Here is a 16,979-nt window from a genome sequence, read left to right as displayed (position 1 = left end):
GTGATGTGAAGTTTGAGAGGCTCTTGATGTTTCAATTTCCACTTGAATAATTCATATGTACCAACTAACTATACATAATTGATAGATGTTACTAATTTTAATCAAGAATCTTTCAAGTGGGGAATTGAATTACATCTGATATTGAACATTTAACATCTCCATCACATGTTGATGTTGGGTTTTCTTTTGACAAACATTGGATGAGTGATGAACAAGTGGCTTCGACACAAATAATAGTGAGGGGTTGATGCATGCCCATTTTTCTTTTTTTCTTCCAAATCTTGCTTTGCAGCACATGGTGCCACCACCCCATGTTTGGTGGTGTTTAGAGAGATTTAGATCCCAACGTTTATACAAGTACTTGTAAATTATAGAATGGATGGTGGGTGAATGATCCCCACACCATGTGGTTATGTCCTTTGTCCACCAAATTATAATGGACCAACTTTTTTGAGATCCCCTATCGATTTCCATTCACCTTTGCTGTGGTATGTGAATAAGAGAGTTGGAATTGATTGTAAGCAACGCATGCGCCTTCCTGTCATGACAAGAGTACAAAATCTGCCAATGCATGAAACTACAATAATGTAATGAATTAGGTTTTCTTGTTTCACTCGAAAATTCTAATACTCGCAATCTCTTGTAATCCCTCATTCTACGTGCATTGTATAAACTAAACAATAAAAAGAAAGAAATTATTTGGATACGAGGTTTCAAGTTCTAACTAAATGGTTAAAAACATTTACCCATACATCTGAAGTCATATATGTTCAATTTCCCCCTTTTATGTCACTTGTTTTGAAAGAAAAAAAAAAGTTAATATATTGAGGGCGAGTTGTTCACATCCCTTTTTAGCCAGAAAAAATCATAATTCAAGCTACATTTTTTTTTCCGGAAATTCTTTAATAATTTTTACCTGAATACTGTTTTTCCAATTACTGTTGTCATTGCTCACACAAATGGCCACATTTCCTTAAACCACACAAGCATAATTAATTTTGGCCACATATTATGTTTGTAGTGGAAAAAATAGAACACAATGACGTGATATATACTTATTTGTGGCCACTTTACCATGAATATACACTGTGACCTTTGTTAGTACCAGTGTCAAATCATCTGTGACCCATTTCGATGTGCTTTCTAGTACTAATCCATACTCCTACAGTAGGGACGGCCCTACTTTGGTGCAAGTGGCACCACCGCATAGGGCCTTTGAAATTTTATTTTCTTTGTGTTATATAATATTAATATTTTAACGATTGTATATACACTCCAGCGTGCTACATATTGACAGAAAAGTGTTTATAGCGGAGCTAGCTTTCTAGCTCATGTCACTAGATACAAGGGCCCTGCTTCGAGTGCTTCTAGTCTCATTGAAGCCATATACGCTTTTCTTACAAAAATAGAAACACATGAATATATAACCCCCAAAACGTTTTCTCCTCCCTCCCCATCATGCTAATTCATCATAAATTAGCACGATAGAGTATATATTCGATTCGTTGCACGATAGAGTATATATACGATAAATAACTTTCACTTTTAAAAGAAGCCAAAATGGACAAAAATGCCCTTATTTATTTTTGGATTTCCTCAAGAATCCTTTACATTTGCATGTCTTTGATTTGAAAGTTGATGGATTTTTCTGTCTTTTTTGGAAAAGTTTTGGCTTTTTCCAAAAGTGAAAGTTTTTTTGTGGCTAAAACCTAAATTTACTTAATTATTATATACGATCGTTTTGGGGATATACAACGATCTTTTTTTTTTTGAATTTTGAATTTTGAATTCTGATTGTCAGTACATGCTAATTTATGATGAGTTATGACATTAAGTTATGAATTTTTTTTTAAAGTATTTTTAGTTTAAGTTTCGCACAGGTCCCTCAAAATCTCATGAACGACCTGTTTGACAGCTATTCCTAAAGTGTGATTAAAGATATTTTCTTGCACTTTGCTTAACCTTTGGGTCACACACACGACATGATGCATGTGTATCCAAAAAATTAAAGAAAAAGTAGGGCAAGTTGGATAAAAACGAATTAGACAAAATTAAATTTCAAACTGGTTGTGTTAAAGGTATTGTTGGGATTGCATTCTGTCATCTCAAAGCATCTTATTCTTGATTAAAGTTACGTTTTCTTGGGTAAATCCACAAGTAAAACTTATTTTGTATTTAATTAGTTGTTAGGGATTTGGCAAGGCCAATTGTGCTTTCTTTCAAATAAAGATATCGATCAATTAATTATCTCTTGATGATCTCAACTTGTAATTAAGAGCTTCTTTTTTCTTCTTCTTTTTTAATGAAAATTAAGAGACGAACAACTTTGTAGAGTTTGCAAATAAAATGTTACGTGCTAATTAATATAAAACCTCAACTATACATTCATCCTTGTATTAATATATGTTTCCTGCCACAAATTCTGATACCCATTTTCCTCAAAGGGAGTGGTCGTAGACCCTCCAAAATTACTAGACGAGCAATCGATCTCATCATCAAGGCAAGAATCCATGTACCAGTCAACTGATTCACCAGTACCCTCCTGAGAAGAAGACCCTATTTCCATATCAATCCAACCGAACCCAGCTGCATCTGTTCCAGGGAAATCACCACCGCTCACATATCCCACATCCAATGGCTGAAAATCCTCTTGACTAATGCCACCAAATTGATGAGGATTTTCCATGAAAATTTCATGATCTTCACTAGTAGTAGGGTCCAGTTCTACTTCTAGAGCACGGATTAGGCTGCGCAATCGCTCTTCGTCATGATCCTGATCACCTTGTGTTTCTTCCAACAAGGACATGAGCAGGGCATTGCTCATGTTTGATGAGGTTCCAGCTCCAGCTGCTCCAGGAAAGTGATCATTCATGTCCATGTTGTTGTTCATGCATGACCAGTTTTCAGCTAGCAAAGAAGCCATTTGGACAAGAGAGATATTCAAATTGATTAGAAAAGAAAGAACTGAGGAAATGCAAAGCAAGTGTAGAACTTAGAAGCTATAACGCCTAAATGGCTTTGCAAGTGGTGGTGTGGTATAATTAAACGAGTCAGGGGCCTTATAAGTAGGAGAGTCGTGTCATGTGGCATATTCCAAGGAAGACAACTTATCATAAAATAGACCCACCATCACTTATCTTCTTTATAAAAGATATATGCCTTCATTTTAAATTAAAACCTTGGTGTGTTGGAGGGACTTTGAAACATAAAATAAAGTTCTAGATGGTATTTTCTATAGTATTTTTGCTGACTTAATATAATAAGTGATGTTTATTAGGTTAGAGAAACACTTTTGTAGTGATTCTTAGGAAAGCGCTTACCAGGAACCTAAAAAAGCACACGTACATCTTTAATAAAATTCTTTTATGAGTTTTTAACAAACAAACAAAAAAACGTTACTTTTGGTGTGGCAGTAACATCGCCACGTGATATTATCAATTTATGTATATTATCGTAACTCGTGTTTTGTTTTGTGATATTAATCGTTGACTCATATTATAACATGTAAACTAACAATTTTATGGGGTGGTATCACGATCAAATTCAATGATTTTTTAAGAAAGATATCGTGGAGTGAGAAATTTTACTTATCTTGTCAACCCAACTATCCTATTTGATTTATATATTAGAACTCATTATTGTTTATTTAAATTATTTTAATTGATTCCACTTAGATAAGAGAAACGATTATCTCAAGCACACTCGAGGGCTATTAGTCAAAGATTTGGTTGGAGAAAGATGCTGAAGAAGGCATAGATTATCCCAATTAGCTAGATTAGTAAAATGTGATTGACCATCCAATACGCTAAGGTGCATGTGGTGCCACCACATCACTTTAGGTGGGATTTAGATCCCCAAATCCCCTCATCCTCCATTAGTGGGTTGTGAATGAACCCCCACCCAAAGCGATATGCTTCCCGACAAGACACCAACACAAGGCACCAGCCCAATAAAGCCTAATCATTCTGACTAATTTAACCAATATTATTATTAAGCAGCTCAATTATTCGTAATCTTGATTTGTCATCCATCCACCTACTCCTCTAAATCAAGAAAGGTCTAATTTATGGTTGAAGGGTTTAGTCTGCCAGAATTGAAATTTGATGCTAAAGCAAGCAAATAATGAGTAACTTACATACCTTCGTTATGTTACTAAACTGTTCTACCATCGAAAAGTTATACATTTTCGCAGCTCATTCGAATTTGGTTTATTCAACATGTGATGTGTGATGTGACTAATACTCTTTTATTGACAAACTCAACCAAGGACATAAAGAGGAATGGATAGTAGTAGTATAAATATAATAAATCAAACATTGGGGTAATTAAAATCATTAGACTAACCCACCTAAAAAACATCACTAATTGATTAGATAAGCAACCAGATCTTATATATGCACATGTTCTGTTTGTGCAATGCATGCATGAGGTCCAAAAATATGTTGATATATAAAGAAGATGGCCTGGTGGGAAGTATTTGCATTTGGAAATTTCCAACAAAAAGAAAAATTAATTATTTTATTAGAGTTATTTGCTTAAATGGTCCTTAAATTAATACCTAAGTTGTATTTTGGTCCATCAATTAAATTATTTGTTCAAATAGTCTACCAACTCTTAATTGGTGCATTGGTCCTACCGTTATACTTTATCAATATTGCCATTAATTTGAGAGTTAAAATTGTCAATCTATACTAAAATATTAATTAATTAATTAATTAAAACATAGTAAAGAGTTGTTGGACTATTTGAAAGAATAATTTAGTTGAGGGACCAAAATATAACTTAGGTATAAGTTTAAGGACCATTTGAATAAATAACCCATTTTATTAAGTTCTAACCCAACTCTGATATTAATCGGGTCAGAATTTTTAAGCCCATTCAAACTCCTGGGTGTAAAAAAATGTCAGCAAACCCATGAAAACAAAGGGGTTGGGCTTTTTGGGCAAGTCGTCTAGTTCAAGTTGATTAGCATGAACTTTACTCTTGCCCATCTGATTGATACAAGTTTGCTAATTGAGATATGTCAAACTATAACATGCCAACCAAACTCAAACCAACTACCCTTTTCTATAAGCGCTTGCCTAATAAGATTCACTGCTCGTACTTGTCTACTGAAGCAGGTTTTAAACCCCAAAACGTGTCCAAAACCAGAAAAGCCAGCAGCTTTCTTGTTTACTGCAATTCCCAAATCACTCAAAGTGGAAGAAATGGTGATATCAAACAAGCAGAGTCAGTATTCAATCGTATGCCGAAGAAGAATACTATTTCCTGGACTGCTATGCTCACTGCATATGCTGAAAATGGCCAAACTACCAAAGCACGTAAACTGTTCGATGAAATTCCCGAACGAAACGTAGCATCGTATAATGCGATGATCACAGCTTATATTAGGGACCAGTGTATGGTAGGTGAAGCTTTTGAGTTGTTTTCTAGGATGCCCGAGCGTAATGAGGTGTCTTATGGTGCCATGATCACAGGTTTTGTAAAGGCGGGGATGTTTGACAAGGCTGAGAAGCTTTACTGTGATATGCCAGTTAATTGGCGCGAACCGGTTTGTTCAAATGTTTTGATAAATGGGTATTTGAAGGCGGGAAAATTTGAAGAAGCAGTTCGAGTTTTTGAGGGAATGGTAGATAGCAATGTGGTTTCTCAGAGTTGTATGGTTGATGGGTATTGCAAAATGGGAAGGATTGTTGATGCTAGAAGTTTGTTTGATAGGATGCTGGAGAGGAATGTGGTTACTTGGACGGCAATGATTGATGGGTATATGAAGATGGGGAATGTCAAAGCGGGGTTTGAATTGTTTTTGAAAATGAGAAGGGAAGGGCTAGTGGAGGTCAATAGCACTACCATGGCTGTACTGTTAGAAGCTTGTGGTAGTTTCGGTAGATATGGAGAAGGGATTCAGATGCACGGGTTAGTTTCTTGTATGGGATTTGACTATGATGTGTTTTTAGGAAATTCTTTTATCATTATGTATAGTAGATATGGATGCATAGATGAAGCTTCTAAGATATTTAATATGATAAGCAAGAAAGACATTGTTTCCTGGAATTCCTTAATTGTTGGTTACGTTCAATGTGGTGAAACTGCAAAAGCTTTTAGTCTGTTTGAGATTATGCCTGCAAAGGATGTAGTCTCATGGACGACCATGATGTCAGGATTCTCTAGCAAAGGGATGACTGAGAAAGCCATCCAATTGTTCAGAATGATGCCTGAGAAGGATGATGTTGCATGGACTGCTGTAATTTCGGGTTTTGTAAATAATGGGGATTATGAGGAGGCTCTCCGTTGGTTTATTGAGATGCTTCAAAAGACAATCAGGATCAATCCTCTAACTTTAAGCAGTGTGCTCAGTGCTTCAGCCAGTTTGGCCAGCCTAAATGAGGGGATGCAGATCCATGCTCTTTCATTGAAGATGGATATGGAATTTGATTTATCTGTTCAAAATTCTCTGGTATCTATGTATTCGAAGTGTGGGAATGTTACTGATGCCTATTGGATCTTTACAAATATCTCTACCCGCAACACTGTTTCATTCAACGCAATGATTACTGGGTATGCACACAATGGGTTTGGGGAAGAGGCGCTTAACTTATTTAGGAGCATGCAGAATGAAGGTTGCAAGGCAAACCAAATCACCTTTCTAGGTGTTCTTTCAGCATGTGTCCATGTGGGCCTAGTAGAAGAAGGATGGCAGTTTTTTAATTCAATGAAATCATTACACGATATAGAACCAGGACCTGATCACTATGCTTGCATGGTTGATCTCCTTGGTCGGACTGGTTTGCTAGATGAAGCTGTCGATTTGATTCATTCAATGCCGTTTGAGCCCCATGCCGGGGTTTGGGGAGCTCTTCTCAGCGCTAGCAGGACTCATTTATGTCTTGATCTTGCCCAGCTTGCAACTCAGCGCCTAATTCAATTGGATCCTGATGATGCAACCCCTTATGTGGTCTTGTCCAACTTATATTCTACTCTGGGGAAAGTGAAGGATGGAAACCAAGTGAGGATGACCAAAAAATCAAAGGGGATAAGGAAGAGTCCAGGCTGCAGCTGGATCGTAGTGAAGGACAAGGTTCATTTATTTCTTGCAGGAGATCAATCCCATCTGGACTTACAAGAGATCAAAGTAATGCTCTGGATCATAACGATGGAAATTGGACCGCTGGATAGATGATGATCCTTTCAAATGTTCACAGTACAGACAGTAATATTATCCATCTTATCAATCATCAGGGGTTTCCCTCAGCTCTTATGCTCAGTAACTTGGAACTGTGAGCCTTGTTTGGAGGGAAACCGGGTTTGTCGGGGCTTTGTCTTTACTTGTTTTAGGAATTGGATACTTGGAGAAAATGAACACAAGAAAAAGGAGAAGTAAAAGAGATTATTATATCTTGTTAGAATGAAAATGATCTGCTTTCCTAGACTTGGTTGGGTGAGGGGGATATTTTGGTATGGTTTTTGGGCAAGATATCTCTTCTTCTGCGTCCACAATAGCAAAGGTAAATAAAAGCCAACACTAACACAACCATTACTTGCTGCGTTCTCTAAGAAAGATACGAGTAATGTTTTCATTTTGATAATTAAAACTTATCAAATGATTTCTTTCTTTCTTTTTGCTATGAGGCTTTTTTCGTTTATAAATTATATATATACCCCTGGAGTAGCCAATTTCTTGGTCTGCTAGAAGAGTCAATTGCAGAAGCGTTTTTAAAACAACCAGAAAAGCTTTCCCTTCTTATTTTTCTTTTTCTATCAAAGAAATATACTCTCCCTCCAATTGTAAAAGGCCATCACATTCGACCCCAAAAAAAATAATAATAAAGGCATCACATTCTCTTAAAATCTCCCCACATCACAATAAATTACTTTTTATTTTATTATTTTTGTTTTCTCCAACAAGATCAACTTTCTTCTAACGAATATGCGATATGAACAAGAAGTAAGAAGCCATTTTTATAGAAAAACTAACCAACTAGATATATAATTTTTTTGATCAACCTAATCTATACAAGCTTGTAAAATATAAACCTCTAACAAAATAGTAAAAGGAAAAATATTACTATATCCCTGATCAACAGCCCCCTCCGCCTCCACACCCACCACCTCCTTCTCCTCCTCCTCCTCCTCCACACCCACCACCCCCCCAACCGGCATCGGCACTAATTAGGATAACTGTAGTTGCCACGCCAACATTGCTGTGGTCAGCTCCTTGACCCGATGGAGGCGTGACGGTTTGTTCCTTGTTGGCAGTAAGGCAGCAGGCCAAAATACATAGTAAACACCCAACAACAGACATAACGGCTATGACAACAACTGATTCCTCCATCGTCTCTTGACAAATTTACATATAGAAAAAGGGTATGTCGCGAACTCTTTATATATACATATGTTGCATGTTGTAATAACGTTCTTATCCAACTATGGTTTGGTTCACAGTTATTATGGGGTTGTCAGAATCCAAGTAAGAAAATAATTCAATTAGTACTAGTTTTGGTGCCTTCAGGATTGTAATAAGAAATTATCATGCACCTTCAACAACTAGGCCCCACAACCCCCTCCACACCCACCACCACCACAACCTCCACCCCCACAACCGCCACCGCCACAACCTCCACCCCCACAACCGCCACCGCCACCACTAGTTACGACAGCTGTACTAGCCACAGCAACACCAGCTCCAGCCAAAATAACCATGCCACCATCCTTGGTTCTGCTACTGCTTTGATTAGTAACTCTGCCTCTTTCAACATCGCCGCGGTTAGCTGGTTGACCAGAAGGAGGCACCATGGTGGCTCGTCTTGTTTGGTTGTTCTTGTTCTTGTTCCTGCAGCAAAAACAAACACACGTGAAACAAATAACAACCCCAATCGCAGAGCCATAGGCCAATAGTGCTATAACATACGCTTTCATTTTTTCACAAGTTTTACACATAGAAAAAGGGTAAGTGGCGCACTATTTATATCCACATATTGCATCATCTTAATTGGTTGGACTTTAGACATTTTCCGGGCGCATTTTGTGCTTAACATAATGAATACTTGACTTTTTGGTGCATAGAAATTTCTTGGCATCTATCATGCAAGCACAGAGAGGTATTATAATTAGTAATAAGAATTATGCACGAAGGTTCACATTATTATTATTATTTTCATAGAAAACCTAGTGGGAAACTTATTTGAAACCTCCTCATAGACATTCCATACTGGAGAATATTGTGAAGTTCAGGTTTTAGGTTTACCTGATTAAGATAGATAAGACACCAAATTTAATTATTATCTAGAGTGTTCCCATGTCAACCCCTTTTCTATTTTCACCCCCTTGCTAAACACAAGAGTGATGGAGAGGCTTACTGCTTAGAGAGGTTTGAGTTTGATGATCGAAGAAAAGGGGAAATTTTGTTTTAAAAGATAATAAAAACAAGTACTAGAGGACATCAAATTGGCAATCCCATTCTATTGGACCCTTGTGGTCCAAGAGACTTGTGGTCATTCACCCTTAGAACTAATCTAAGGGTTCATAAAGTGCTAGTTTAAATTTTCTTTTACTTTTACTAATGACATATTAATTTAACTTGAACAAAACAAAAGTTAAAAACCAAAAAACAAAAAAGTCTCACAGTAAAACAAGTTCTATAACCCCCAAAATCTTTGAAAGTGTTCTCCTTCCTCCCATGGCGGCGATTGAACTTGAAGGCTCCCAAAACCAAGCTCAGTTTCTTGCTCCCCTTCACTTTTGCACTCAATTTTCTTATTTGAAATCATAAATCTGAGTGGTTCATGAACCCATATTCGGGAAATTTTGTCTTTTTTTTAATAATTTTTTTTAAATACCATAGCCGCGCGGCTATACTCTTTACATAGATACTATGATTTTTTTCTTTCTGATTTTTTTTTATCGATAAATTTAGAACATTATCCATTATTATCAAGCCATTACCCGAGTCTCTATTGTCCCCTTTTTAGTTTTTATTTTTCCACAGTTATTACCCGTATAAAGAATTTAGCATTCACGTTTAATACTTGTATTGTACACATACGTACGTATTTTTCATGTTTAATACACTTGATTTTTTACAAAATTTTCAATAATACACACATAATTCACGTATTATACACATAATTTTCGCATAATATTGAATAAAAATAATATATTTTTAAATTTTTAAATCTACAAAATATATATACCGAAACTAGCAAATTAATATCTATAAAGTATAAACTAATGCAACTAGAAGGGTCCTTTTTTTATAAATTATTTTTAATAAATAGTATAGCGTGCGGTTATACTACGATTTTTATTTTTATTTTAAATAGTATAGCCAGTGAACCCTTAACGCGTGCGCACTAGGCCCCCCCTTCTTTTTTTATAAATAGTATCACCGGGCGGCTATACTTGGGATTTTTTTTATAAAAAAAGTATAGCCGAGCGGCGTTACTATAGTCCTTATTTTTTTAAAAAAAAATTATAAATAGTATAGCCCGGCTATACCTTTTTTTGACACGTGAGTGCTAGGCGATGGGCAGGTTTTTATTTTTTTAATAAATAGTATAGCCGCTCGGCTATACTATTTTTACAAGCTAGTCCTCAAATAGTATAGCCGCACGGCTGTAATCGGGATTTTTTTTAAAAGAAGAGTATAGCCTCCTGGCTTTACGGGGGTCTTTTTTTATAAATAGTATTGCCGCACGGAGAAGGGGGGAGAGAATGTGAGAGTTTTTTTTAAAAAAAAAATTTTAATGTTATTTAATTATTATTTTACTTCAATTTTTAATTTTAAATACTTAAAAAAATTTAAATTAAAGAGTTAGTTATGGTTTTTTTTTTTTTTTTTGAGAACCTTTACTATTGAGAGGGGCGATAGCATATTAAACTCACACACATTACACGGATGCTAGGACTCGAACCCAGAATCTTGCCTGAGGGAGTAAATACTCCAAACCACTATACTAGTAGGTCCTTTGCGAGTTAGTTATGATTATAAGTATGGGAATATGTCAAGTTATAAGAAGGGTGGTTAAAATAGTGATAAAAAATGCTCCCTTTTCTTTTTTTCTACACACACAGATGTTGCATGTTGTAATAACGTTGTAATCCAACTAGAGTTTGGTTCACAGTTATTATGGGGTTGTCGGAATCCAATCAATTAGTACTTAGTTTTAGTGCCTTAATTAAGGATTGTGATATCTAGTTCCAAAATACCTACTTCAAGAGAAGAGATCAGGCATTTCTCCGTTCTGGGGTTGCTTGGAGCTGAGAGCACCTTTTAATAGTTTCTTATAAATTGAAGGGTAGTAAATGTCTTTGTTCTTTTACTTTCATTTATTTTTATACTAGCCCCTTGACACATGCTAACGCATGTGCCAATTGGTTTTCTTTTTCTTTTTTATTTTATTTTTAGAATTAATAAAAGATAACAGGGTAGTTATGTTCCATAAAAGTAGGACCTATTATCTTATTTTGTTTTTAATTTTAATTTTTTTAATATTAAAAAATGTGAATTTACCATATTATCCTTATTTATTTAATAATTTCAATTCTTAATATTTGAATTAACAAAGGGCATTTTCTGGTATTTTGAATGTTTCACCATTCTCTGCCTTTTGCTTTATATTTTTATATTACTTCATTTACTTAAGTTTATAATGTAAATAAGGAAATACCCCCCATTTGGATTCAAATAAAAATACTAGAAAATCAAATTCCCATCAAATCAAAATATGAAAAATTGATTTTAGTGCAAAATAGGATTTATGCTAAAAATGATGGCTCATTAAGTCAATATATACTTCATAATAAAATCCCATAAAATCAAGTTTTCTTATTTGATGTGTAAGGAATAAAAGCCGCCAAAAATTATCTTGAGAAAATAATTATTCCGAAAAACCATTTTTCATACTTAGTCAATATTGCACCTCTACTAAAAAAATTCTGGGTCCGCCAGTAACTGCACACCATCAACAACTAGCGCCCCCAACCCCTTCCACACCCACCACCCCCACAACCTCCACCGCCACCATCACCACTAGTTAATCACGACAGCTGTAGTAGCCAAAGCAACACGAGCTCCTGCCAAAATATCCATGCCACCATCCTTGGTTCTGCTACTGCTAACTCCGCCTCTTTCAACGTCACCGCAGTTAGCTGGTTGACCGGAAGGAGGCACCACGGTGTTCTTGTTCTTATTCTTGTTCCTGCAGCAAAAAACAACACACGTAAAACAAATAACAACCCCAATCGCAGAGCCACAGGCTACCAGTGTTATAGCAATCGCTTTCATTTTTTCACAAGTTTACACAGAGAAAAACGGTATGTGGCGCACTATTTATATCCGGGCGCATTTTGTGCGGAACATAATAAATACTTGACTTTTTGGAGCTTAGAAATTTCTTGGCATCTATCGTGCAAATTAATTTTCTTTTAATGACTTTATTTTTATGATCGTCAATTAATTAATCATTAAGTTTGGCCAAAAAAATTTTTTAATTAATCATTAAGAGTTGAAAATATAGGCATGCCAATGAATTTATTTTTATGAAAATTAAGTTATTTGGCTACAATGAACTTTTTTTTTCTCCTTGGGGAGTAAATTTCACAAATTGGAGGAGATCGAGTTGTGATTATCATAATAGAATCAGAAAATATCAAGTGTGTAATATTTAAATGGCAATTAGGCAACAGCAAAACATGTAATGATACAAAACGTTGTACTATAATACGTTTATTTAAACTTCAAAATCAAATTAAGCACATGCTTGATCTGTGATGGATCAACTGATATGCAAGTTGTGTGACAACAAATAATTCAGCCCACCATAACAAAACAAGCCAAGTTTCTGAAATCGCTCGTTGATTTTATTCTCCAAATAACAATAAAATTTAAATTAAAAAAATAACAGAAAATTAGTGTACAACATCTAATCAGCTCCACAACCACCACAACCTCCGCCACAGCCCCCGCAAGCACCGGCCTCGCTGTCACAGCCACCACAACTACCTCCGTTAGCCTCACTAGTTACGGCGGCTGTAACAGCAGCAGTAGCAAATGCGGCACCGGCCCCTACCAAAATCACCATGCCACCATCTTTTGTTCCATTAGTCCTGCTTTGGCGATGAACAGCTTCACCTCCTTCAACATCGCCGTGACCTCGTTGAGCCGGAGGCGGCGTTATGCTTTGCATGACGGTGGATGACCTTCTGGTCATTTGCTTCTTCTTGTTGCCTCCGATGCAAACAAAACACAGACATATAACGGCAGCAGCAGCAACGACTGCCCCGAAGGCTATGAGGGTTATAGCATATGGCTTCATGATTTCTTTTTTCCATATGGAAGAAGGGAGTTTATAGCACACTCTTTATATCTACATATTTTGTAAGCTTGGGGTTGGAAGTTGGAAACCATGCTTCAGCGTTTTTGTGCGGAAGCTTACAAGTTGGCATTCTTTACTAACACTTGTTTTTGTTTTTGTTCAAGGAAGGAATGTTAAGATTAGAGTCTCCGACAATGGATGCTGAAATAAGAACACTATTGAAGATTTGAAAAAACAAATTAATATTGGAGCTATAATAAGCCCCACCCTGATTATTTTATATTGGACCATATAGAAAAACACTTTAGTATATTACAGTTTTATCCCTTTATTTGAATTGTATAATGGGAAGCAAGCAGGCTTCCGCCTAGAAGTACCAAAAGGTCCCTACAAAAAGTCTTTTGACTCCATTAAAACAGTTGTGGATAAGGGTTTGTTGAGAGAAGCAGTTAACAAGGTTGGAGACGAGGACTAGGTTTAGTGTAAGTTTTACAATAATTGCTAGTGTGAGAGACAAGAAAAATTCAACACAAATGAATAAACTCTTAATCCATTTTAATGTCTCAAATCCGTTGTTAGTACGGAGATATTTAATGTTTGTTTACCCCTACCCAAATCATTTGTATAAAAATAAAAATAAAAAATGCAACCTCAACATCCTCCTCCACCCTCCACCCTCCCCCACCCCCACCTCCTCCTGCCCAACCCCTGCCACCGCCAACATCACTAGTTATGGTGACTACAACAGCTGGAATACCCCAAACAACACCGGCTCCTGCCAAAATATCTGTCCCAATTATGAGAATGTGAAAGTAAAAATGTCTCACATTAGAAAGTTAAAATACCTTGCAAGGGTTTATAAGGAGTTGGACTACGCCATGACGAACATCACCACTAGATGTTGTGGCTGCCGTGGCTGTCATGGCCAAAACAACACCAGCTCCTGCCATAATAACCATCCCACCGTCCTTAATCGCTTGTTTGCTTTGCTTTTTATTATTTCTCTTGTGTTTGTCACAAAGGCTGCACACATAAGTGACACTAGCAATTATAAAGCTGCACACTATGAACAACATCCAAGCATATTCTACTTTCATTTCTCTTCAAAATTTTACCAGCGTAATGTTAAATTAATTATTATATAAACTTGAGGAAGAATGCGTGAAATTTCTTTTATAAGAGTAAGTTGGCTTTTTGGTGCATTGAAAAGGAATTTGTAACCAGGGGTGGCATTGGCATGGTACAAGTAGCGCCACCGCACAGGGCCCACAAGTTTTTTTTATTTTATATTATATATAATATTATAAAAATTGTATATATACCACCGCACAGGGCAACACATTGACACAAAAGTGTATTTGATGAAGTTGGTTTCCAGCGCATATCCCTTGGTACAAGGCTTATGTTTGAGTCTAAAATCTTTCTTCCACTCAACAAAACCAAAAAAGAAAATATTCATGTCTTCTTCTTTTTCTTAAACTCTTTTTTTTAACCGAACATACTAATATTTAACTTTATCAAATGAAAACATTAAAAAATTTATGAATTTGATTTGTGATTGTTATTATATGCTAATTGATGATGAATTTTAATTATAAAAAATTGGTTTATGACATTAAGTCATAGAATTTTTATTTATTTTATAGTATTTTCATATTAAATTATATAAGGGCTCCAATTTAAATTTTACATAAGGCCCTCAAAATCTCAGGACCTTGAACTTTAATGCACCAAAAAGCCTTAAACTACACATTCAGAAACCAAAGAGTTGATTCTTCCTTTTAAAAAATTGGGAATGTTGTTTTCACTCTTGCAATGGTTTAATGTGAAATACTTTATTTTTATTTACACTTCATTTTACAGAGATATATCCCAAACAACTTATTCTAAGAAACTTGTTGTAGGGGCTTTTTTCTTCCGGTAGCTATAAATGGGCTGGGTTGTCGTAAGGAGCGAAATTGATAAAATTATCTCCTGTGCTTGAGTTCAGAGATCAAGCCCCAATAATGCTTCGAAAAGACAGTAGGGTCTTAGGAAACACCTTGGTTACCTTCACCAACAAAAATAACAACAGCTTACAAATAGATTTTTTAGCTTGGCATGAGAGGCTTGTGGCATGAAAGTAAAATTGTCATGAGTTTAGCACTGAAGAGAAAACTAAGTGTTCCTGGAAGGGGGGAATGAGGTATTAAGGTGAGAGATAAGGGTTTGTAGAAAGGTTTGGCTGAGAATGAGGGAAAGAAAGAAGAATGGGTGGCTTAAGTATTTTTCCTGCAGCTTGACAGAGGCTTTGTCAAATGCTAGAACAGTCTACCATAAGAGGGAAAATGGGGGAGAAGAAGGAATAGAGCACGAATTTGCTGGGTTTTGATTGTTGGGTAGGAGGTGCTTCATTTATAGCCGCTGGAAGCTCTCCTTTCCCAAGAAACCCTAATGGTTTCTATCCAATTTGGCCAAATCTTTCCCTTCCTTTCTCCTCTCCTCCCTTGACTTTTCCCATCTTGGTGAAATTCTCTCTGCCCATTTGCCCAAAATTAGGGATTTTTGGGAACTCAAGGCCTTTTCCCCCAGCTGTTTCAGTGGGAGACTCCTATTCTCAGCTATTTCCCTTTTTTTTCCTTCCTCATTCCTTGGCTAGATCTAATGAAGGAAAGAAATGGGTATACACGCTGTTTCGAAGGGTGCCTCTCCTTCTGGCAGCCTGCCCTCTAATATCCCCTGGTCCTTTGGATGTTTTTGCTTGAAACTTATTCCTTCCCACGTGCTGGAGCCTCCCATCAGCTCTGTGCATGTGGACCTCCAGGCTCCCTTTGTGGCTTTGTTCTCCAGCCAAATGCTGGGGCTTTTGCTGCTTCTTATTATAATTGTATGGGCCTTCTAAGACAGCAAGTTAATTCATCAAACAAATGGGCTAACCTTATCAAGCATTGAGCTATTTTAGTTGGGCTATTTTGGTTGAAGTAATGGGCTATTTTCTCTCTCTTATGTTCACCCACATGTTTGGGCTCAAGAAATGGACTTGAGTTTTGAGGCTCCCAAGCAACCCTAGATTTCCATTTCTTGGCCCATCAATGGGCCTCATGACAACTTGTTACCATCCATACCACAACTCACTCAAGCAATCCCCGGGCATTCGAGTGGCTTGGCCTCACTTAGGCATGTAGCGTGGTTGGGTGTGCAATAATGATTTCCTGCTTGGCATGCTTTTAAATTTATCGTCCCTGAAGAGGGACATGACGTTTAGTTTATCATGGGCTTGTAGAGCCAGTGTATTTTACAATCTTTATCTCAATTCCTAGTATGACGGATTATTTATTTGGGATGACATGTGGACTGTGACTCGTGCATAGTGGACTTTCGTGTGCTCCAAATTGGGTCTTTCTTAATGAGGCATCGTACTAGACCGGGAATTTATTCAGGCCCAACCGTGGATTTTTTTGAGCCTCAACACTTTGTAACGTTTGATTTCTTCAAAAACAAATAGGAAAGCTTTTGCAGCTTGACCAAAAAAACAAAAAAAAAAGGAAAGCTTTTGCAGTAACAAAGCATATAAATAGAGCAGCTTTTCCGATCGGTAGAGTACAGAAAGGAAATTCCTAGAAGCTTTTCTTCTTCAGCTACATTACTTCGGCTCTGCTCATCAGGACCAAAATTTGTAAGTTCCTA

The 16,979-nt window shown here is 36.6% G+C and overlaps 3 protein-coding genes across 3 annotated transcripts; 1 reads left to right on the top strand and 2 right to left on the bottom strand.

Annotated features, from left to right (window-relative positions):
• LOC18780163 lies at positions 2,266-3,059 on the bottom strand. The gene has a single exon (XM_007213905.2). It carries the CDS (start codon positions 2,921-2,923, stop codon positions 2,378-2,380), a length of 546 nt encoding a protein of 181 aa, XP_007213967.1. The 5' UTR covers positions 2,924-3,059; the 3' UTR covers positions 2,266-2,377.
• Positions 4,950-7,611, top strand: LOC18779891 (pentatricopeptide repeat-containing protein At1g53600, mitochondrial). Its single transcript, XM_020561310.1, has one exon. The coding sequence runs from the start codon at positions 5,021-5,023 to the stop codon at positions 7,178-7,180; it is 2,160 nt and encodes a 719-aa protein (XP_020416899.1). The 5' UTR covers positions 4,950-5,020; the 3' UTR covers positions 7,181-7,611.
• Positions 12,921-13,313, bottom strand: LOC109948596. The gene has a single exon (XM_020562232.1). It carries the CDS (start codon positions 13,311-13,313, stop codon positions 12,921-12,923), a length of 393 nt encoding a protein of 130 aa, XP_020417821.1.

The sequence above is a fragment of the Prunus persica genome, chromosome G4, assembly GCF_000346465.2.
Source record: "Prunus persica cultivar Lovell chromosome G4, Prunus_persica_NCBIv2, whole genome shotgun sequence".
Classification (NCBI taxonomy): domain Eukaryota; kingdom Viridiplantae; phylum Streptophyta; class Magnoliopsida; order Rosales; family Rosaceae; genus Prunus; species Prunus persica.
Note: the sequence above shows the minus strand (reverse complement) of the source record. Positions and strands in the feature narration are given on the sequence as shown.